This window comes from Rhinichthys klamathensis, unplaced genomic scaffold, assembly GCF_029890125.1.
Source record: "Rhinichthys klamathensis goyatoka isolate OS25496 unplaced genomic scaffold, OSU_Roscu_1.1 h1tg000270l_1, whole genome shotgun sequence".
Taxonomy (NCBI): domain Eukaryota; kingdom Metazoa; phylum Chordata; class Actinopteri; order Cypriniformes; family Leuciscidae; genus Rhinichthys; species Rhinichthys klamathensis.
In genome coordinates, this window is record NW_026606790.1 from 365,608 (window position 1) to 390,937 (window position 25,330).

The window sequence follows — 25,330 nt, forward strand, 5'->3', positions numbered from 1 at the left end:
CCCTTTCGCCTTCAGAACTGCCTTAATTCTACGTGGCATTGATTCAACAAAGGTGCTGTAAGCATTCTTTAGAAATGTTGGCCCATATTGGTAGGATAGCATCTTGCAGTTGATGGAGATTTGTGGGATGCACATCCAGGGCACGAAGCTCCCGTTCCACCACATCCCAAAGATGCTCTATTGGGTTGAGATCTGGTGACTGTGGGGGCCATTTTAGTACAGTGAACTCATTGCCATGTTCAAGAAACCAATTTGAAATGATTCGAGCTTTGTGACATGGTGCATTATCCTGCTGGAAGTAGCCATCAGAGGATGGGTAAATGGTGGCCATAAAGGGATGGACATGGTCAGAAAAAATGCTCAGGTAGGCCGTGGCATTTAAACGATGCCCAATTGGCACTAAGGGGCCTAAAGTGTGCCAAGAAAACATCCCCTACACCATTACACCACCACCACCAGCCTGCACAGTGGGAACAAGGCATGATGGATCCATGTTCTCATTGGGTTTACGCCAAATTCTGACTCTACCATCTGAATGTCTCAACATAAATCGAGACTCATCAGACCAGGCAACATTTTTCCAGTCTTCAACTGTCCAATTTTGGTGAGCTCTTGCAAATTGTAGCCTCTTTTTCCTATTTGTAGTGGAGATGAGTGGTACCCGGTGGGGTCTTCTGCTGTTGTAGCCCATCCGCCTCAAGGTTGTGCGTGTTGTGGCTTCACAAATGCTTTGCTGCATACCTCGGTTGTAACGAGTGGTTATTTCAGTCAAATTTGCTCTTCTATCAGCTTGAATCAGTCGGCCCATTCTCCTCTGACCTCTAGCATCAACAAGGCATTTTCAAGGCTGGATGTTTTTCCCTTTTCACACCATTCTTTGTAAACCCTAGAAATGGTTGTGCGTGAAAATCCCAGTAACTGAGCAGATTGTGAAATACTCAGACCGGCCCGTCTAGCACCAACAACCATGCCACGCTCAAAATTGCTTAAATCACCTTTCTTTCCCATTCTGACATTCAGTTTGGAGTTCAGGAGATTGTCTTGACCAGGACCACACCCCTAAATGCATTGAAGCAACTGCCATGTGATTGGTTGATTAGACAATTGCATTAATGAGAAATTGAACAGGTGTTCCTAATAATCCTTTAGGTGAGTGTATATGATATAAACTAAAACTTTTATGTTAGATGTGATTAATCTTGATGAATCGATTTGACAGCAGCAAATATAATATTATAATACATTTTAAATGCAGAATAATAAAGAATAAATCAGTACTGATTTGAGGTTAAAGTTTTATAATAGTGTCATTCAAGGAAAATCACCTTCCATTGCAACTGTCAGAGACCTCGACAGATGGGATGTGAATCTGAGCTGTAAGATGCCTTTTCATTTATTTTTTTGGATATTTCTGTTTCCATGAGCCAAATCGACTTTTATGGAACCATAGGACATCGGTGTACAGAAATGTTTTTTTTTTGTGCATTTACCCATAAGTGATCAAAAGAACTTTCAGAGCTGGAACATTAGTGAATGTTTATTGCAACTTTATATTCCAGATAGACATTTGACAATGAGATCGACTTATAAACAAGCAAACATGGAAACATCACACATCTCCATGGCAACCCAGCTTTGGCAAAAACTAATTTAGCTGTTTATCGTTTTATCTGAGCCTGTAGGGTTGCAAAATGGCTGCAGACCCAGGGTCCAAGTTAATCTTATGACGTTGTTTCATTCCTCATTTTCATCAGTGAGACAGTGTGCAGTGAGTGGCCTTATCTTGTGTGTTCAAATATAAGCTTTTCTCCAAATGACGACTGGGTAATGGTGAAGAACAGTACAAATCCCTATATGAAGAAAATGAGTCCTCACAAGCCTGCTTTCTACATTGTCTCTTATAAGAAGGATAGCAGAAATATTTAAATTTGGCCACATGGCCAGCTGTTTAACTGTTTAATTGGTCAGACATATCTAAGAAAAATTATCTGTTTTAATTTGAAATGGGTTTAGCCACCCTGAGAAAAGAAGCGTGTCAGACACCAACATTTGAACCAGAAAACAAGGAACTGCACATAATTGTAATTTACCCATTCATCTGTTATTCTTTACATGAAAGGTTTGTGTGTGTAAAATAATTTGATATCATTTGTAACTGGGATTTTACCAATGTGGGAATACTGAAGATTCAAATTCAGGAATAACCTTTACTATTGTCTATAAAAGTTGTATAACAAATTGTCATACTTTCACTCTGGTGATTTTTTTTTTTTCTCACGGTAATTGTATTTTTGAAAGCTTGGCTATACAAAAGCCAACATTTCTATTAAAATCCTCCAGGAAAATAGATAAGTTCGTTAAAACAATTATGGGACACAAATAGTTCATGAAACAACAAACATAAAAGTTTTTTTTTTTTAAATCAACAAATATTTTAATGAAAGAATTAAAATTAGGCCTACAACACATATGACATTCAGGCAACGTTTCTCATTTTCATTAACGTAATGTACTAAAATTACTAAAGCAAAATAAAAAATACTAGGCCTAATAACAATATAAACATTTAAAATAAACAAAAACATTAACTAATAAAAATGACAAAAACACACAACACACTTATTAAACCTTCAACTAGCCTATAAAAAATAAAAAAAGATCATATAAAAATACAAATTAATTAAAAGTAGGCTATTAATAAAAAAACATTCGGTCAATCGGTCGTCAACGAATCGTTTTAGCGAATCGCGAATGACTCATCAACATTCACTCTCGCCACCTACCGGCCTAACCTACAGAAAGAGGCACTGAACGAGTCAGTGAATTCATATTTTGGTGAGTCCCTGCCTGGCATGAATCAAAACCCCTACCGTTTCTAGATTGTGCATTCTAGGAAAATGTCTTTGCTTCACTACAACACCCTTCTCATCTGGAATGACGTCGGCCAAAACGAGGAGGGTCAGCTGATCCACACACTGACGTGACGAAGAAAAGTCAAAGGAAGGAACGGGATTTCCGGAGTCCGCGCAGCCAATGAACGCATTCCACATGCGGACAGCGAGAGCTTTGCATGCGGATCAGGAGAGCGGCGGAGCAGAGACACGCGATTGGTGCTGATGGTGCTAGAGCTGCGAACACCGGCTGCGGTTTAAGGGAACGAGCCGATGATAGATCCGAAATACAATTTTGAGGTTATTTATCACATCATAAGGACACTAAGACTCCCAGCAGGCATCGAAAATTTTCAAGATCAAGAACATCCAGCGAGTTAACGATGTCTGTTGCGTAATTTTTGGTTGAATTAACCTGGGTTAGTAACTTTTCTTCTAATTAAACGCCCTAACTAAAAGTTTAAATTGCGTATCATCGCGTACTTTTGTTATCTAAAGTCACAACGGTTGTTTTTGGATCAAGTTTTTCGTGGATCCGAAGGTCTTGGAGTCAGGACTGAAGGCTTTGAAGAAGCCCGTGTTTGGGGGTTGCAAGTCCGTTTATTATCAGCGTGTCCGTCCGTCCACGATGGAGAACGCACATACAAAAACCGTGGAGGAAGTTTACAGCTTTTTCTCCGTGAACGAGAGCACTGGGCTCGGCCTGGAGCAAGCGAAGCGACAGCGGGAGAAATGGGGACCGAACGGTGAGTGAGCGAACGAACGAACGTGGCTCGGCTAATGCTAACAGAGGAGACTGGGATTGGCAGTTTACTAGTAAGCAAATAGGTTTAGGTGATTTCGCAATGTTGATCGAGTGCTAGAGGGTTGTTAGGCCTGCACAAGAGCTGGCGCACATGCGGCGATATTCATCAGCCGGCATGAGTCCGAAATGAAGGCGTGTGACGTCACTCACTGTTGCTCGCCAGCAGCGAGTATAGTCATGTTTTACACATTTGGCCAGTAACCAGTGTTGTAAATAGTTTTTTTTTATGTATTTGAGTTAAAATGCCAATATTGTCTTTTGCTGTAAAGCCTAAATGATGCAGATTATTTTTTTATTTATTAGTGCATGAACTTTCAGGATCTAATGTTACCTTTTTTCTCTCATTTCTCTCACCATGCTGTGAATCTTTGGCTGTACCACAGAATTGCCTGCGGAAGAGGGTAATCCTTTGTCATGTATTCTGTTAACGCCTCTTTTTATGCATTTCATGCCTTGGTCTTTATTATCATGTTTTCACATGCTTATTTTTTCAGGAAAATCACTGTGGGAGTTGGTGGTGGAGCAATTTGAGGATCTTTTAGTGAGGATTCTTCTACTGGCAGCTTGCATATCTTTTGTAAGTACCTCAAATCAATATTAAGTTGAATACAGTAATCGTTTAGCTTTCCTTATTATAATTTCCCCCATTTTTTTCTGGATTAGATAAAATAAGGTTACATTAGATCAGATTCAACTTTATCATTGTGCAGAGTACAATGAAGTTAGCATCTAACTAGAAGAGCAATTAGGCTAAACTTGCAATTAATATTAAAGGGATAGTTCCCTCAAAAATTAAAATGTTATCATCAGTTATTACTCTTTCTCATGTAGTTCCAAACCTGTAAGACTTTCGAAACACAAATTAAGATATTTTAATGAAATCTGAGAGATTTCTGTTCCTCCATTGACTGTCCACACAACTGCCTCTTTGTTGCTTCAAAAAGTCCGTAAAGAGATCTGTAAACTAATCCATATGAATTGAGCGGACTAGTCCAAATTTTCATCAAAATTAGGCCTCTTCAGAAAATTTGGACTAAACCGCTCAATTCAAATGGATTAGTTTTACAATCTCTTTATGACTTTTTTATAGCTTCAATGTGGTAGTTGCATAGCTGTCAATGGAGGGACAGAAAGCTCTGAGATTTCATTAAAAAGATCTTCTTTTGTGTTTGGAAGATGAACCAAAGTCTTATGGGTTTGGATTGGAATGACATGGTTTTGGCTGTCTACCACCCAGCGACATGTTATCTAAACCGGTCTGGAACAACATACGTTAGTGAACCGGAGCAACAGAATTCCCCTCACCACTTACCCAAAGTTTCCCGCTCCAGTTCCACTCCTGGTTTTCCACTGGGTCCTCACTCAAATATAATAATATAGCATATAAAAAAAATTGTAAAGTACAAATGGCAAATCTGCAAGCTAATCGTAACTGTTTTGTATATATTTAAAAAATGTGTGTAGTGTGTACATGTACATTTTGTCGTTTTGTTTTATGTAATTGATGATTTATTATTGCCTTGCAGCATAGCAATTTTGATTTACCTTAGATTTTATGATGTCTGTGGTTCAATTTACAAATTTTAAGTGTTAAATGTTAATCTCTGCATGACATTTTAAAAACTGAGATGCAGTGTGTAATGAGTACCATCCTGAAGGTGTCGAAGTGCTTTATAAATGCTCTGCGTGATATTTTGATCATGTTACAATATGCTGTCATCAGGCTACAAGGTGATGATCTACAGTGGTTCACTCAGTGGTTCATTTATGCTGTCTGGAGTCTTTAACACATGTCTGTTTGGATAATGTTTCACCGCTGGAATGGCAGGCATGGTGCAAGTCCGAGAGGGCTTAGAAAGCTCTCAACTGAGAACATGGTCCAGAGGTTAGGTTACTGCGTTGAGCCAACTTAGTCATCCACTTCCTCTGTTTGGATTTCTGGGTTTGCTGAAAAATCATTGTTTGTTGCATCAACATTGAGGATTATTATTATCAATACAGCATGCTTGTTTACATGACAACTGTGTAAAAAGAGGGGGGAAAGGACTTTTCTCTCATGCTGAGTTCACTTCTCTTATTGGCTGCTCGTTCCACAGCATCTCATCTGGCGACTAGTGTTATGTAGGGGTGTAACGGTACACAAAAATCACGGTTCGGTACGTACCTCGGTTTTAAAGTCACGGTTCGGTACGTTTTCGATACAGCAAAAAGTAAGAGAAATTTCCTATTTGTTAAAAGAAAAAATATTTTTTAAATAAGTGTGAGTTTTCCTTCATCTTGAAACTTTCAGGTTTATAAATGGGGGTCATCTTTAAAGGATGAACAAATAATGTTTTGGTCATCACATTAAAAATAACATTTAAATATATGAAGAGTTCAGATGCAAATAAAGCCATTTGAAATTTTCTTCTAGAATGATCATTTTTATCAAGCTTGTATATTTAAGTTCAGTAATTTCACTTAAATGGCAATGAAGATTACCTATTAATTGTCATTTGAGTGAAATTACTGAACTTAAATATACAAGCTTCATAAAAATTATCATTCTAGAAGAAAATTTCAAATGGCACTTAGAGGCTTTTGCATCTAAACTCTTCATATAGGCTATTTATTTATATAATATTTGAGTTTTGAAGTGCTGGAAAAAGATGTGTGAAGTACTTGAAAGCATTTCACTATTCCAGCCAAACTGGTTACAGTTAGTGTTACTATATTAAATCCATGGTGAATGTTGCTGATCTGTGGACGTAAAGTATTACTAGTTCATTCACGGCACAATGTTTCTCCTGGTGTCCACGTCAGCGCTGTTTGATCTAATAGAGATCTACGGTTAATAACGGAGAAATGCGAATGCTTCTCACTAGATCTCGCAGCGATGTTATTACTTCAATGGCGAACTCAAATGTTTTCTTTACTGGATCTCTTAGCGCTGTGTTGTAACGGTTGTAACAGTGTCGCTTGTTCGAGATCGGCTCGCGCTGCACAGATGTTGCTGCTCTGCTCCGAACTGATAAACGATCCGTGAAGCACAATAGCGCAGTTTCGTTCCGCTTTCATTACGTTTGCCATTTGATGTTGCGCAACGTTGTGGTGATCGCGCCAGCGCGAATTTTGTCGGCAGGAAAAATGGTCCAAGGAATCCTTCGGTTTGTATGCATACCGAACCAGAAGCCTCGAACCGAAACGGTTCAATACGAATACATGTACCGTTACACCCCTAGTGTTATGACATTGTCCTACTGGCAACGGGGAAGGTTGTTGCCCCTGAATTGGTCCTGTGTATTGTTTTAAGATCTGGCTTAGGTCCATTTACACCTTACTGTATATACAGGTCTAAACAAGGTCCAAAAGCTTATGCTTGATTGCCCTCCCTAACCTAGAGATGCATTAACTTGCTATTACATTCACCTTTGTTATTCCCACAAGGCAAGGGTGTTATTCAATTAGAACAGTTTATCCCATCAGGACTAAGCACAGCAACTGGAATTTACAACCACAGCTCTTTCCACAAGAGCCTTTTATAAATTAAGTCAGAATGGTTTTGAGTGGCTTCTCATTTAATGGACTGAATTTCGAGCAAGATGAAGCCATTGTGCTTTGCACCCTTTAACATTCAGAAGTCGTCATTTTACCAGAAACATTTCATCTGTGTATTCTGTTATAATTTTAATTAAGTTGCTATTAAAGACAAGTAGCACATTTGGAGTATGACCTACAGTTGTTCTATAAAGACAAAAAAAATTGTGTATGCCACAATTCAGTATATAAAAAATTAAAACTAAAAATTTTAAATGATCTTTTGAAACATTACAATAAATGGATTATTCGAAATAAAAAAAATATTTTAATTGTTATATAAATAATGTATGCGCTGTAATTCAAAAGTTTGCGATTAGTAAGATTGTTTAAAAAAACGTTCGGAAGGAAATCTTTTATGCTCAACAGGGCTGCATTGCTCAAAACTACACTAAAAACAGTAATTTTATGAAATATTATTACAAAAAAAAGTTTTCTACTTAAATGTTTATTAAAATGCAATTTAATCCTGCAGTAGTACTGCTGCTTAATATTTTGGTGGTTAGTGTAAATTTCAGAATTTGTCGATGAATAGAAAGGTCAAAAGAACAGCGTTTAGTTGAAATGGAAATATTTTGTAACATTATAAATGTTTTTGCTGTCAGTTTTGATCAATTTAGTGCCGCCTTGCTGAACAAAAACCACATGCCAAACTTTTTAATGATGGTCTATTCTATATTTATCTGTAATACAATGTATTTATTATACAAGTTTCTGCACATTTCTTCATATAAACGTGCTGGTCGTTGAACTAAATTGGGTAAATGATGTTACTAGACGCATATCTGTGATTTAGCCTAATTGATAAGAAAACAGTTTAGTCTCTGTGAACTAGCTTAGGTACGCAATGTATCACTAGAATGATGACAAATATCTGCAAAGGAAATCTGTTGTACAAGGTCAGGGATTTAATCGAACAAAATTCAAGCTTGTCCTACTCCTAGCGTACCCTCTGGAGGAAAAAAATACAGGATGTTACAGAAACAAAATATTCAGAATACTGCATGGGGAATAGAAAGCTTCTTGCCTCACTAGAATATGTGGGTTGGTGTTAAAATACTTGCTTTGGTTTTATGACTGTACATTGCTTCTGTTGGCTTGTTCGTGATGTTTGCAAAGATGAGCTTTACTATTACATTTTTGGACGGGTGTTATGATGTTCTCGAATAGGCCAGTGAGACCTCTTGTGTGGTCCAGGTGAGCTTAAGCCCATATAGTCTAGATTGATGAAAGCTGGTCTGTCTTAATTGGATCATATTACATAAAGGACTCAGTGCTTCAGCGTTCACTGGACCTTGTCTGGACAGTGTCAGCATGCCTGTAAATTCACATGGCTGGCTCGTTAAGTACTTTTTTTCTCGGTCGGTTGTGACAGCTTAGAAGCGGCATGCATTAAATAGTCATTCTTGTGCAGTTGCTGACAACACTATGTTTTGACACCTGGCTCACAGCCACAACTCCTGCCAAGATATAGAGACATGCTCTGGTACGGTGTAAAAACATGGTGCACTAAAGTGTTTATATGTTGTCTTGGAAGACTCTTCGGTGTTATTCAGTCAATTGATAAAGGCTATTTGGTCAACATGAATCCTAAATTAAGTATTTGTTTTTCCTGTTTTTCTTTTATAGGTACTGGCCTGGTTTGAAGAGGGAGAGGAGACCATTACAGCGTTTGTGGAGCCTTTTGTAATATTGCTAATTCTTATAGCCAACGCCATTGTAGGTGTCTGGCAGGTAAGTTTGGACTCCTTTTGTTTTAAGCTTTGCCTTATTTTATACTGTATTTCTGAACAACATGAACACCAAGTGGAAATACAATAGATTTTTGCATATGGGCGTGCTCTAGGTTTGCTACGATAGTTACACGGTGTTCAGTCGCAACACCGGTTTCATCACTTGCCCCACCGCGGCACTGCAAAAAAAAAAAGTTTATAGCGCTAAAATTATTTAACACAATTACGCAGTATCCGTTTTTTACTGTCACCTGTTGACTAGCGGTGTATGATCACGCTCTTATTAATGTGAATGCTTTTAACTAAAGAGGCCGTGCTGAAAGTCCTGCCTATTACACACACACACACACGACCCACAGAAAAGACGCGATTCAGTATCGAGTTCTCTTTCGGGCTTAAACAAACCATAACACACACAAATTATGCCAAAATGTCAGTTTTGTCGAGTGTCCTTATAAGAGCAGTCTTAAATGATTTTAAATCAAGTCTTAAATGAACGTAGAGATTTGTGAGAAAATGGGACGCGTGTCAGATCGCACGGCTTCTTCACGCAAAAGAAAAACTCTTTATGAAGCGCAGTGAAATTCAGCGACCTATGGCGTTTCCTGATGGATCTAGGTTGTTCGTTAACTTCATTTTATATGTGCAAATCAAGCGAGCTCTAAGCGCATGCGAGACAGCTGCGAGTAAACTTTATTAATGAAACAGGAAATCAGAGGGAATAATTTCTTTAATGTATTTTTATTTATTTTTTTACAGGTTGGCCGGTCACACAGCTTTCTTAGTTTTCAGTTACGTGACTGGTGCGGTCAGATTAGGGGTGGGCGATATCTCTATTTAAAATATATGGAGATATTTTTTAAACACGGTATGGATTTTGACATATCGTATATATCGATATATTGTTTATATTTAATTCTGATTTCGCCACTGTCCTCTCTGCGTTGTGCTCGCCCCCGCCTCATTGCTTTTGTTCCCCCTTCCCTCGCGTGTTGTCTCATTCAACATGGCGGCGCCTGCAACTAGCCCGGAGGCTACAGAACTCGTCTAAAAAAAATCATCTTAAATGCTGTCTTACATGCACTTCTTGAGGCACACACGCACACTAGCAAACACACGCAAGGTCTCTCGCTCTCTGTCCCTCTCTGCCGTGCGTGCGCTACACGGTGCTCTCTCCCTCTCTGCCGTGCGCACGGTACACGGTTTGAACATACATATTCACACAGCCTTTCGCAAAACCGGGACATTCTCTGTCCCGGGAGAGTGGATAAATTTCCCGGGACAGGTTATTAAAAAGAATGACAATCCCGGTAAAACAGGACAGGTGGCAACCCTGGCCATTGCCGTCGTTGAATTATTATTTTTGTATACAGGGATTTTTTTTTTTTAAATGTGGCAGAAGCACTTTGGACTACATGAACTGCCTACCTCTTTGCACTCCAATAAAAAAAAGACTGTGGTATTTGGCATATTTGTTTTTTTGGGGTTATTTTTCCTGTAAAGATATCGAGATATATATCGTATATCGAGATATAGCAAAATATATCGAGATATATTTTTTGCTCCATATCGCCCAGCCCTAGGTCAGATCGCATGTCAATCAAACTCCCTGCGAAGGATGAATTGACGCTAATTTAAAAGTGAAAGTGAAGTGCACACTGCCGCACCAGCTTTTTATAAGCGATGTGTAAACCCTTTTTTTTTTTTTTTTACAAATTCCTCCCGCGATGAAACCAGTATTACCGGTGTTGTCACAAATCGATTAACCGGTGGGAGAATATTGTCACCGTCACATCTCTAGCGTGCTCTGACAGATGAATTACTGACAGATTACTGAATGGCAATCTTTGAGGCCATACACTCACAACATTGTTTGAGAGCAAAACTGCTATTATACTGTTCATAAGTTTGGGGTCAGTAAGATTTCTTTTTTGTTTGGAAAGAAATTAATACTTTTATTCAGCGATGACTGTTAAGACTTTTATAGTGTTCTAAAAACAATTGGCAAATTAATGCTATTTTTATTTATACTCATCAAATAATCCTGGAAAAATGTTTATTATATATTATGATACAATATATGATGATAAGAAATGTTTCTTGAGAACCAAATCAGCATTTATTCATCTTTGCTATTACATGAATTAGATTTTAAAATATTTAAAAAATGGAAAACTATTATTTAAAATTGTTGTAACATTTTACAGTATTACTGTTTTTACTGTAGTTTGATCAAATAAATGCAGCCTTGGTGACAGTGGTGTAATTTGTGAGAAGTGTTCATAATGAGCTTTAAATCTTTACATTTACTGTCCTCCAGTACCAGCTGTTTCTGACAGCCGTTTTCCGCTGATAGTTTGCTTGTGCTTTGTAACGAATGTAGTCTTTTTCGTAAAGTGTAGTTAGCCTTGTTATGAAAATGAAAACATGTGGCCGTTTTTTTTCCGCTGCCCTTTTCTAAAGATAGTCCTGCTGTCCCAGTGGAATCCAGAATAGAGCCAAGACCCTATTTTCTCCGGCACCTCTCAGCGGCCCTGAAACCCATGTCCCAGATTTCTCTCTATCATTTTATTTTGGTCACCATTCATTACCCAGACTGCCTGAGAATCCTCAGCCTTGTCTCCTCCTATCAGTTTTCTACTACTTAAAATGGTCTTCTTAAAGGGCACAGCTGCGGCACAGTATTGAATGCCTTGGGCTATAGGTTTGCAGATAATATTAGTGTATATAAATGGAAAAAATTTATTTAAAGACCCTATGAAATCACAACCTAGTCCAGGAGTTATCTATACAATAATGTATTCTTATCATTTACAGATACATTATTTAATCATTAATACATGAATGCATTACTGTTCAAAAGGGTCAGTAGGATTTTTGTTTTTGAAATAAATTCTTTTTTTTAAGCAAGGGTACATTTAAATTGATCAGAAGTGACTGTAAACGTTGTATAATGTAACATACAATTTCCAATAATAAACTGTTCTTTTGATCTTTCTAATCATCATATAATCCTAAAAAAATGTAGCACGGTTTCCACAAAAATATTAAAAATCATAAACTGTTTTCAACACTAATAAAATAATGTTTCTTGAGCAATTGTGTTGACAAAGAAATGAAAACTGCACTCTGTGAGGCTTTCTTATATAGTTTTGGCTCACAGGTGGCCTACAAATGTTCCCATTACAATTCCTTATGGCTCATACCCACTTTTTTGGTGAATGCATCCCTAGTGGCAGGTGTGATGTAAGAGGCGAGAGGACTAATTATCCTCTGGTTCATACAGCCACTTTTTCAATCAGAGCGGAGAGTAGCAGTTGCTAGCCCAGGGCAAACTTCATTTCAGGGAGCACCGGCCCATGCACCAGCTCTAGAAGATTTACAGGCCCATTAAACATCCACGAGAAAGAACCGAGTCTGTTTCTCAGCAACCAATGCATGCGAGTATACACTACCGTTTAAATGTTGGGAGTCAGTCACATGGTTTTTTTGTTGTTGTTTAAAAAAAATGTTTTTTAAAGGTTTTTAGCAAGGATGAATTAAATTTTAAAAGTTTAAAAGTGACAGTAAAGACCTTTATAATGTTACAAAATATTTGTATTTTAAATAAATGCTGTTCTCTTCAAATTTTTATTCATTTAATATTCAATTACTTTTCGATCTCAGACGGAGGCCCCTTCTGTTTTCAGGCCCGTTTCAATTAACCCTACTGTCGGTAAAAGTTGCATCTTTATTTTCAGTAATAGCTGGGACCAAATCATAAATGATGCCAGATAGGTCATTCTAGAATCACACACAAATTCTTAATATCAAATGAAAATCCTCTGCTGTGCTTGCCACATGCCAGTGTAAAGTATCTCTTAAAGGGTTAGTTCACCCAAAAAGTAATTACCCTCATGTTGTTCCAACCCCGTAAGTCCTTCGTTCATCTTCGGAACACGAATTAAGATATTTTTGATGAAATCTGAGAGCTGGATCACTCCTCCATACTAGTCCATAGGCTTCTTCAGGGATTGAACTTGCCGGCCTCGAAAAGTTATTAAAGACATAGTTAAAATAGTCCAAGTGACTACAGTGGCTCAATCTTAAGTTTATCAAGCGACGAGAATACTTTTTGTGCGCAAAAACAAACAAAAATAACGACTTTATTTCAACTATTCATTTCCTTCTCTTTGGGCCTCTAGTCAGTTAACGTATTGTGATTCCGTAGAGCTACGTCACACGTAGGCTCACTATTGGCCGACGCTGGTCATGTGCGTGATGCGTGTGACGTACAACAACAGAAGCTTACGCTATTACACTAGTGAACTGACTCGAGGCCCACAGAGAAGGAAATGAATAGTTGAAATAAAGTCGTTATTTTTGTTGTTTTTTTGCGCACAAAAAGTATTCTCGTCGCTTGATAAACTTAATATTGAGCCACTGTAGTCACTTGGACTATTTTAACGATGTCTTTAATATATTTTCGAGGCCGGCAAGTTCACTCCCTGAAGAAGCCTATGGACTAGTATGGAGGAGTGATCCAGCTCTCAGATTTCATCAAAAATATCTTAATTCGTGTTCCGAAGATGAACGAAGGTCTTACGGGGTTGGAACAACATGAGGGTAAGTAAATACTGACAGAATTTTCATTTTTGGGTGAACTATCTCTTTAACGCTTTCCCTGCCATTGATGGAAATTTCCAGCTTTCTGTGTTTTCTCTGTTATATGGTAGGGGACACTATTAGGCATCTTCTAAAAAAGTACTGAATCTCCTGATCAAAACACAGGCGAAGAAGAAGCAGAAACGAGCGATATCATACGTTATTTTACTTATGCATCTGCTTACATGATCATCAACATTAAACCGCATATAAATCAAAAGTCAACCCAGGACGAGCTACAGGACTGTACAAGCATTAGGTGTGTTGATGAACTTGATCTACTCCATCTATGTTGTGATCATTGGTCTGAATCCGTTCTGGATGTGGTCTTTGACAAAAATGCGATTTTTCTAAGCTTTTTGCTCAATGTTGCCTTTTTTATGAGACTTGCCCACATTCAAGTGTTGATAAAAAAAAAATGCATGAAGCTAGAATAAAACGTTTTTCTTCTAGGAAATTATTTTACTCTGCAAACAGTCAACCCTGAATCCATTTTAGGTTTTATCTAAAGCAAATTTTAGAAACCTTATATAAGTTTTTAATTCGCTCTTTTATAGTTTTCAACTTGTTACTTGCAATGAAAATAGCCAAGGAAGTTGGCATTGGGTTAAAACCAACCAACATATACTGCCACTAGGGGTGTAACGATTCATTCGTTTTCTCGATGCATCGATTACAAATCCTGACGATGCATATGCATCGATCTTGAAACATGTATTTCGAATCGTGAATCGTTTATTTCGGTCAATATTCGATTTAAAATGCTAAGAATCGAATAATTTTCGATTCTATATCGATTCAGTGCTTTAAAACATATAAACATTAAATGACTACATGCGCGAATTAATGAGGCGTTGTGCGGCGTCATTTCGCGTCCTCACACACAGCTCTCACATACTCACTGCACTCTTACCATCTTTCACTGGATTTCGCTCGCGCTCGGTCCCATATAGCTCTCATCTACAGATTTTTGAGCAGTCCATGTTTGAGCTCTCCTCAGGACAGCCATTGGTGTAAACATGAGCAGATGACAGCTCTCTATCGAGAAAGCAAGCCATTGATAAAGCTGCCATATCATTGCGCGGTCACTGCTATGAAACAACGCGTTCGTTGCGTGGAAACGTCACCGTTATTTTCTTTAAGATAAGATAGGCTACTGAAGTTTTACGGAAATGGGTCATACCCGTCCTGAGCAGTTAAAGTAAAACCCCACTTATTCAAGGGTGCGCATTTATTACATGGAAAGAGAAAACGTATAGGTGTCTAAAATGCACACGCTTCCGATTAATCATGAATGATGAATGAAATGTAACTTAATGTCGTTAAACTGAACTGATGAAATAACTACAACATTAATTACACTGAAATAAGAGCGCGTGGTTTATCCATCAATCAGATGCGCATTAAAGTTGCATTCGTAATCGTTAATATAGCACAAGTAGACAGCCGGCGCGTTTTCTTTCAGAATCACAAGGACAATGTTCAGTCGGATAAAGAGAACAAAGAGTAGCTATTCCATGAGGAAACGTTAGTTAAGGTTTAGTTGGGAAAGTTCATGGTATTTTTAGTCTCACAATGGAGGATGTTTAATGTACCAGGAACACTTTAAGGTTGTGTATCCATTCCTACAAAATAGTTATCATGATGAACTAACTATACTTTTAAAGCCTTTTTAAATCTTGGTTTACATTTGTACAAATGCTAATTTATAGGCTTTGGAAATATTTTTTATAATAATAGATTCATTAAAAACTAACATGGACTAACGTTAACAATAGACAAAATGTCGTTGTTTTTTTGTTTTGTTTTTTGTTCCTACTCTCTGACCCCCGAAGGCAGCTGCATGTATAATTTACACCCTGACTAAGACCCATTGGGGGAAGCGTTTAAATAATCCTATGAATGCATATAAAAAATTAAGAATCGAATTAATCGAATCGCATCGAATTTTAATGTGAATCGCATTGAATCGAATCTTTCTGAATTTGCAAAAATCGTTCTTGAATCGAATCGAAAACCTATGAATCGTGAATCGAATCGATTCGCTGCCTACCCAAAGATTCACAGCCCTAACTGCCACATATACTTGTTTGAGCACTTACTATATGAATGAAATGCATTTCATTAATTATTGCACTAACTTTGTTTTGGCAATTGTTTTAATCTAAATCCAAGTTTTGGCAGAACACAATCTGTTGGAAATACTCCATGCTTGAAACGAGTGTGTTTTCGGGGCAGTATACTCTGCTTCAATGATGTCTGAATCCAAAGACAGAGTTAGATTGGCCTTCCTCCTTTCAGTTCTGCTCAGATTAACTGTGAAATGAATCGCAAGTTCTCAGTCTTGGGCCAAATCGTGTGACTCCATCTGACTTTCCACCCTCTCTGGTTTATTTCTCATCATAACCGTAATGCACAAGAGTAATTTCTGTCAACTTTTTCAGTTATCTAGTTATCTTATCACTGATGTACAGCACTGTGGTTGGAACAAGCATTTTGCAATGCCAAACTGTTTTAGTGAGATATACCTTGAACTCTAGCAGCAGTTAATAATGTGGCATGTGTATTTATAGCTTATTGCCTTAAATGTCTTAGCGACCATAACCCATCCCACTTCGTTTGTCTGGGTCCGGACATGAAACTGGTTTTTCGCCCTCAGGCACGCCAGTTTTGTTTGTTTGACATAAGACTTTTTGTTCCCATCATGCAAGAGAAACCACAGGAAGTACGCTGCCAAATGCTCTGCCAAGCAGGCTACCACTATTAGGAAGTGTGTCCCTTGGGATTAATCATGCTGAAAGCAAAAGGTCACTTTAAACACAACGTTTAACATCAGAATAAGAAGGTTAGCGTCAAAGGCAGTTTCCCGTTAATCGTATCTGATGGTTCCTCAGCCATCCAAGACAAAAATTCTCATAGTGAGGTCAGCCAATTTAGCCCTGGAGTGTCTTACCATCTCTAGGATATGCCGTTGAATATTTAGTTCACATATGAAAAGGTTTGGGTAATTAGAATTTTTGGCTTTTGTAGCTGCTAATAATAATAACGTAGTCTTAGTTCTCAGCTCCATTTAACACACATTCACAGTAATTAGATCCTTTCAAGATCAGCATAAACATTTTGGCATTCTATAGCATAATTCTATAGCATATATCATAATTATGCTCTTGAATCCCTATTTTTTTCAGACATTTATTGACGAGGTTTTTGTTTAAAAGTTTTAATTTGACAGACCTTTAAATACGATGGTCCAATTGTAAAAAAAAAACATCAGTGTGATATATAAATTGTATATTTATTTTTTACTGAACTTTTCTGTGGACCCCTTGAAGCCCCAGTTCTTATTCTTTTAATGCCTACTAGTACGATGTCCCAGGAATATGAAAATGTCTCATTACTTTTCATGTTCTGCTTGCAGGAGAGAAACGCTGAAAATGCCATTGAGGCTCTCAAGGAGTACGAGCCCGAGATGGGCAAGGTCTATCGCCAGGACAGGAAGACTGTACAGAGGATCAAAGCCAGGGACATTGTACCCGGGGACATTGTGGAAGTTGCCGGTAAGAATTTAAGTGACTATTCAAATTCAGCCAGTGTGAACATTGAATTCTTACCAGCAGTAGGAAACTAATCAGGAACAGGTGTAAAGTAGCCAGTGCCATTATCCAGATGGTACGGCTGCTGTGTGAACAGGTTGGTTTCCCAGTGGTTTAGGCTTACAGTGACAAACTCTCTCTGAACCTTTGTGTGTGATCACACGGTTGCCTCGGGAGAGATCGTGTTTCATGCGTTTCGCAGTAAAGACTTACTAAAGAGTACAAATTAAAGCTCTGCTGGTACTTCAAGAAAACAGCAAATTAACTAATTGCTCTGTCAAGTTTGCCACAAAATCATGTCATATTTTTATTGCTTGAGAAATGAGAGCTAATGTTACATTTTTGTATGCATTTCCTGTGCTTTTTGAAACTCAAATACAGCATGAGTCACAATTTTCTGTACTATTGATGTATTTCCTATCGAAGCAGGAAGTTGAGGTGGTACATATTAGGCTTGTCACTTTTTTTGTATTGATGGAATTGAATAATTTTGAAAGTCTTTAATATATACACACTACCATTCAAAAGTTTTGAGATCGGTAAGATTTTTTGTTTGTTTTTAATAGAACAGAGTCTGCGTTTATTAGATCAAAAATACCTTAATTAGTAATATTGTGAAATTATAACAATTTAACATAACTGTTTTCTATTTTAATATATTTTAAAATGTGATTTATTTCTTTGATGCAGAGCTGAAATTTCAGCATCATTGCTTCAGTTTCTCATGATTCTTCAGAAAACTCAAGAAACATTTCTTATTATTATTACTATCAATTACTATCAACCGTTGTGCGGTGTAATATTTTTGTGGAAAATGTCATACAATTTTTTCAGGATTATTTGAATAATTGAAATTTGTTAAAAAAAGGCATTTATTAGAAATAGATTTTTTTTTGTAATGTTATAAATGTCTTTACTGTCACTTTAGATCAATTTAATGCATCTTTGCGGAGTCATTTCTTTATCTTTATCAGGTATTTTATTTGTGTAATGCAAGATGAGTCATCAATTTTTTTTAATCCATTTTTATTGAAGAGAATGACTGTAAAAAGCATGTACTTTGTAATTTGGTTAACTTTTAAAGTTAGAATTCCCTCGTGAATTCATCTGAATAGGGTTTATCAGGAGTGCCCCTTGCTCTATATTGCGTCACGTAACGCCACGTCTCTTTGCTCACTGGAATAGATCATTTGGCGCTTCCTTATTGCTTCAGTGTTTTAGACATTCAATGGCTGTTAAAGCTGCTAGACTCTTTCAGCTAGTGTGAAAGTGGCAGTCCACGGTGACTATACTAACCAAAGACTTTATCATAAGTGCCCTTAACATATTTTCATTTTATGGCCGGCACACAAAATTTGGATTGTGTGCATGTGTAACCTTTCTATTACCTTGTGTGTCCGTGCTGGGCTTGATGAGATGTGCTCACCAGCTTCAGGTGGAGTTAGATAGATGCTTAGTCATGATGAGATGAAACGGGTGTTGATGAGTGGTGAGCCGCATGGTGCAGTAGAGCCTCCATCACCAGGATGGGGATTGGAGGAGCCGCTGTTTTTGCGGCTCTGACTAATAATACCCTGTGGTAATATGACCAGGTGAGTGTCCCTGTTACATAACCTGTGAGGGGAGCCTAAACAGACGGGTCCTGAAAAATTAAACGTTCCACTTACAATGCCACTATGTGGGTGGTGGAGTTGCTAAGGATACATTTAAGGGATGAGATTATGGGAAGTGAATAAAGAAGATTATTTTGCAGAACCTGGAACAAGAATGACTAGGCTGCTAAAATGAAACCTTAGCAGCCAAATGTATTTATTTTTTATTTATAATAACAAAACTCCAAGAATGTGTACCTTTAGTTTTTACTTGAAGTTAATTATTTAATTAAAGTGTACATCACCGTAACAGTTCCTAGTTCATTTGGAATTGGACATGTGACTCAAGATTAAGTTGCTTACAGAATAATGGCTCTGAACGGTTCACTGAGCAAGTCTGATTCAAACAGCTGAATCTAAGTGAATTCAAAGGCTATTTCGCAAATCTTTTTGACACATTCATTAAAATGCCATCAGTATTTGAGTTTTTTATTTTTTTTTTTTTAGATCAGACACCACGGCTCAGACTGTTGATGGTTGCATGCAGAAAGCACTGTTGCGTCTCTAACAAGACAGTGTTTGACAACTTTGTGTGCTTCCATATACAGGTTTTCCTGTGGTGGCTATATTTTAAATCATTACTTGCAACAAAAAAGCAACAATTCACAATCAGTTTAGTCACAGGGTGGAGCCTCACTTGCATCCATTTTAGTTTAAACCAGGGACTTAAATCTAAAGAGGGGGAAAAAGTCCTTTCCCGTGGTGGTGGGTGGTGGGGGCTGGGGGATGATGTTGATTGGTTTAGATAGTGCTGTAGAGTGACGCAGGACAACCGTGTTTAATTTGTTGCTACATCAGAGATGGAGAAAGAACTGCATTCCTTTTTTGTCTTGTGAAGGACAGAGCGAGGTCATAGAGGGGTCTGATTCTTGAAAACTCCTATATAGAAGGGATAAAGCTGGTTAAATGGATTTAGGTTAACCCTTCTTGCATGGTGGAAAACAGTGTCGCGGGAAGGCGGTGGTGAAGGAAAACAAAGAGGGAGGTGACTGCAGGGGGAAAAGAGAGTCTCGTGAGTGGAATGTTAAGTGTCCGTCTAGTGGCAGCAGCTGTGCAACCTCGCCGTCGACACCAGAGCTCACAGCTGATCTCGCATGAATCTTCAGCATCCACGTGTCATTCAGCCTCTGCTGGGAGGTCGACGAACTGCCTTCAGCAGATGGTGCAGTGATGTTTGAAAAGCAATGGTCCCCTTCTTCTGATGAGGTCTGCATGACGTATCTTTAATCAAACCCGCAGGATTTGGAATGTGACGCAACCGCATGACGCAGGGAAATAAAAAAATGTTTAAAAACACTTTAAAAGTTACCTTTCAATCAGACTGAGAGATAATTTGTCATAGACCTTGCATTACTAGACCTCGGTAATGCAATTGTACCTCTTACTGTACACTACCGTTCAAATGTTTGGGGTCAGTACAATTTTATTTGAATTAATCAAGAATCCTGAATTTTTTATCCTGTTACCACAAAAATATTGGAATGATTCCTGAAGGATCATGTGACATTGAAATTGGAGTAATGATGCTGAAAATTCAGCTTTGTCATCGCTGGAATAACTTACATTTTTAAAAGTTATGTAAAGTTATAATATTTCCCGGTATGTTTACAGCATGTATGATCAAATAAATTCAGCCTTGGTGATTTATGAGACCTCTGTCAAAAAAATACAGACTTTTGAATAGTACTGTCAGTAACTGTGCATGTAAACATAAGTTGCTACATATTTCTCTCGTACATAAGTTGGTGATACATTTTAAAATTTAACTCTTCTCACATTTGTTTTTGCTAAAGGCATAAATTATACCTTAAATCCTCCAGCTATCTGAGAACAGTGACAGCTGATGTAACTCCTAGCATAGCAGTGGTAAGCCCCCATCCCTTTGTCATGTTACCTTGTGAATGGCTGCGTCTGCGTCATCTTGCTAAATTGGTTAAATGGCAATAGATTACTTGTACATTTATCTTTGTATTTTTTCCACCTACCTGAGCTCTGAGTCATAAACTCTAGTCCCTGTAGCTGCTTTTATTTCACTTTACTCTCATAGAAGAATGACCTTGCAGGGCTTTGCTGAAGATGACAGCCTCTCACATCTCTGTTATTACCTCTCGTCTTTCATACATCTGCCGTCTGATAGCATGTAAAGTGATGCCATCATGAAACATCTGATCTGTTGGGCTGTTGGTCCATCTCCTGTCATCTGCAGACCAGCGGCGGTAATTGACCGTTCAGCTCTGTGCGCATCTCCTCTTTCAAAATGCAGAAAAAGCTCTTTGTTTCTGAGCACTGCTGCTAATGCTGAACTGAGTGGATTTTGAGAGTCTTTGTCTTAATGACTTTTAATTTAGTTATTTTTGACTTGATTTCCAATGAAAATATATCTGAGGCTATGTTTTAGCCGCAAACATTTTTTTTGCATATACAGATTTTATCTAGATGGGTTTTTGAAATGCTGGACAGCAAAAAAAAAAAATTCAAATGGGTTTTCAAATATCTGATTCTAACCACATTTGGAGGTGGTTTGAAATGCGATTCCAATCAGATTTTTACAGATGCGTATCAGCCTGGACTCTCAAATTGTCTTTTTCATCACTCTTAATGCGACACAAGTGATAACGTCAAAACCAGTTACGGAAATGTGGGAAGTATTCAAACTCTTCAAACAGAATGTCCAAAGATTTTGGCCGTGACTACAGCATTTATTTTATTTTTATGAAAATGGACTGTTTATTACTACTGTACAGTGATTTCCTATTTGAAATTGTGTGTAATGCATAACAGTGACTGTAAATTAAGTATTTTAGGTATTGGGAGTGGGATATTTTGCGTTTTGGTATTTGTTCTATGTTTGATTGGGAATTTGGCTGTTTTTTTTGTTTTTTTTTCATAGATCTGGCAACCCTCCCTTGAATATACATGTTTTACTGCACTGGCAGAATTTCATGTTTTTAACGAGATGGTTCAGTTAGAGCTAAAATGTATGAAATTTAATATATTTTGCACATTGACAGTACCAACCCCTGAATTAATCACATTGAGGTGCTGCCTTATCACTTTTTCTCTGTTTGAGGGTACATTTACATGACAACGATGTGCTAAAAACGGAAAAGTTTTCCACATACAGAAGACAACGTTGTCAAAACGATCCCTGTTCATACGGATCCTCAAACTACTGCATTATGTATTGTTATAAAAAAACGTATTATGCATGCCATGCCAGTAGTTGGCAATGCTACTTTGTAAAGAAAAACTACGTGCCTATACACTGACTAAACGCATAATACGCATGCTCATAACGGTATAGTCTTTTCAAAAACTTGCACTTTGAAACCCGTGTTTTCAGGCCCCCAAAATACTGTTGTCGTGTAAATGAACAGTCAAAACGCATAAAGTTTTCCATTTTTACTTGAAAATGGTGTTGTGTAAATGACCCATCTTCTCTTGAGCGTAGACTTCCCTTAAGGGACAAATGTCAGTGTAGTGAGACATTAGCCAAGGACACTAGTTGCAAGAGGATGCTGGGGGATGGAGACAAGTGTAGACAAGTCCCCATTGACCCAAAAGGAATATGGTGAAGCACATTGCTGATGCAAGCCACCTCGAGAAAAAAAAAAGGGAATAGAAAGCATTAGAAACATTAGCTTACTGCCGTTGCCACATGCTAACCGCGGGAGTGTGAATGCTGATCACGTCTGGGAGAAAGTGACAAGCAGCCAGTGTAGACGGGGCTTTTGTGGTTTTAAATGTATTGTGTGACTTCCTGTTCACAAGTTAATGTCGTCTTACTCCAAGCGACACACTTTTTTGCAATCCTCCAGCCTCTAAATTTACTGTGCCTCTCTGCTAATGAACCAAGATTGTTTCCTTTTCTATGGTAATGGCTCGGACTCATGGGAATTGTCCTCAGAAGTATTAAATCGAGGCTGCTCTGCGATCACTCAGGTGGGGTTTCATTGTACGTAAAAAGTAGGAACAGAGACAGGATGTGCAGTTAAGAGTTGACGAGATAAATAATCAGTGAGCCAGATGGCTGCTTTCCCTTCTCTCGTGTTTGAAGGGGAGGTGTTCTGCTCTTTGTCCTCTCTTACTGTCCTCAGCAGGCATCGGTTCAGTCCCATCAGCAGCAGTGGGAACAGGCTCTTGGAGGACAAGTTGTCTGCATGACGGAGAGCATATCCGGCCCTGTGTGTTTACGTGCTCGGGTCGTCGCTGCACTTGCGGCCTCTCGTTGTCAGTTCCCTCAGGAAGCGCTCCCCGGGGAGCCCCAGCCAATCACTGCTTGAAAGGGAACGTTCTTTGCACAAACCAGCCAAAGGCAATCAGGGACAACGCAAGGAACTGTTGATGCTTCTCTTTGAAAAAAGGGATTAGACCTCCCTAAAGTTTGCTTACTAACATATTTGTTTGCAGTCGAGATGTCCCTTATGGTTTCTAATTTCTGGAGCTAATGTGAACCATGGATTTCTTTTATTTATTTTTATTTTTTGTGGTACATGCTATGAGCACTATTGAGGTTTTGTGTTGTTTTGCATTTTTATTTTGTTTATTTATATATTATTTGCTATCACTTAATTCGATTACATAAAGTCCCGGTTTCACAGACAGGGCTTAGATTAAGCTAGGATTAGGCCTTTGTTCAATTAGGGCATTTAAGTAGCGCTGTGTATCCAGTTCGATACTTTTTAGGCACCAACCGAATAGGCTTTATGCCGAGCGTCACGTGACCAAGCCGGAAAACAGATCACATCGCTTCCGATTCAGGTCTTTTGTATGTGCTTCATGAAATTTTTTGCGGTTTTACTCAAGATAACTTAAAAGGCGCAAGCAAAAATGAGCATAACCAATGTCCCTCGCATGTGCAGATTGATATTTAAAAGTTTTTTAATTTTTCTTCTTCACACTAAAGTTTAGATATTTAAATAGCATAAAACACCAATAACAAAGTGAACTTAGTAGGTTAGCTGATTACCTTAAAAATTCATAGATATCGTAGTTAGTTCTTACCGCCGTTAACACTTTCTCTGACAAGCGGATGCAATGAGACCTGTTTTCCGGTTTGGTCACGTGACGCTCGGCATAAAGCCTATTGCCTCTACCATTGAGTATCAAAAAATGTCTTGTCGTTCAGTACCTAAGGGGTTAATCTCGTAAACATCTGTGAACCAATAAGCATGCAGCATGATTGGGTGTGGCGAGGCATCAAGGAAAAAGCTAGAAAGCTAAAATTGCTTTTTTTAATTAAACAGTGCTTTAATGAACAAATTGTGTCCTTGTCTTTAAATTAATTCAATTACAAGTAAACGTTTCGCAAGGATAAAAAAAATGATCTGCTAATGCTGAAAATATGGAGCCCTTACTTGCACATTACTATAACATTAAAGCTTAACAACAGAGCCTAGACTTTTAGCCTAAATTCAGTTGATATTTATTTTTAGATATAATAATAATAATAATAATAATCAACACTCAAATAACAAATTGTATGAAAACATGTAAACTGCACATAAGGCAGTTTTTGCATTAACATATGTTTTTACTCTAATTTGTTATTGAAATATAAAAATTTACACAGTTGCTGTTATTTTCATGACAGATATTTTAAACATACATTAAATAATCAAGATATCAGTAACCGGTTAATAAAGACATTACTGCTGTGCTGTTTGGAAACGTCCAGTTTTGGAGCTTTATTTTCATTAATTTAGCCACTGTTTCGAATAAATACCTAGGGTTGTGTTTGTTTTCTTCTAAAAGTGTTGAAAAATAAGCAGATCTAGCAGTTTTTAATGTAAACATTAACTCAACTATATCATTCTTAACCACCCGCAACTGCATAGCAATGTGCTATAAACATAGCCAGCTACCATCTTGGCTGCTTTTAAGTATTTCATAGTACTCTGGCTCTGTTTCTGTTCTTTTGGCTTGATCATCCAAAGGTGAATATCTAGCACAAACTGTGGAGTAAAAACGGCATTATTGTACCTGTGTGTGTGTGTATATATAACTCTCTGTTGGAGTTGCTGCAAAGTTATCACAACCTAAATGAGGCCCTATACTGTTTCTCAGGGAGAGGAAATAGCTGAAGCCTTTTTTAAGTCAATGAGGAGTGTTTGACAGTTTGTTTCCAACCACTATTAGCAGCCAATATGACACAACCACTTGCTCTGTCAGCTTTTTAACTTCCCTGTTTTGATCTGGTGAAAGTGACCTTGATTTTTGTGTTTTGGGGGAAATCATCAGGGGATCGATAATAAAACTCAAGCTCTATAGCATAGCGGGCCTTTGAAGGTGTTTTTTGAGCATTCTTTTAATTAAAATGCCTGCGGCTTGTGCAATTTTTAACTTTTTAACTCTGTCATTAACAAGTGTTATTAGAATAATATTAGCTGGTCCAAAAATGATTTTTCTATGATCTATTCTTATAAGACTTTCTTTC

At 37.9% G+C, this 25,330-nt stretch overlaps 1 protein-coding gene across 1 annotated transcript in view; it reads left to right on the top strand.

The window, feature by feature from the left end:
• The first annotated feature begins 3,012 nt into the window (after positions 1–3,012).
• atp2a2b (ATPase sarcoplasmic/endoplasmic reticulum Ca2+ transporting 2b) overlaps positions 3,013–25,330 on the top strand; it is a 42,526-nt gene continuing 20,208 nt past the window's right edge. The window contains exons 1-5 of the mRNA XM_056268280.1: positions 3,013–3,637; positions 4,080–4,097; positions 4,191–4,273; positions 8,902–9,006; positions 17,068–17,206. Coding sequence (XP_056124255.1) covers positions 3,520–3,637; positions 4,080–4,097; positions 4,191–4,273; positions 8,902–9,006; positions 17,068–17,206 — 463 coding nt within the window. The 5' untranslated portion in view covers positions 3,013–3,519. The remainder of the gene's footprint in view (positions 3,638–4,079; positions 4,098–4,190; positions 4,274–8,901; positions 9,007–17,067; positions 17,207–25,330) is intronic.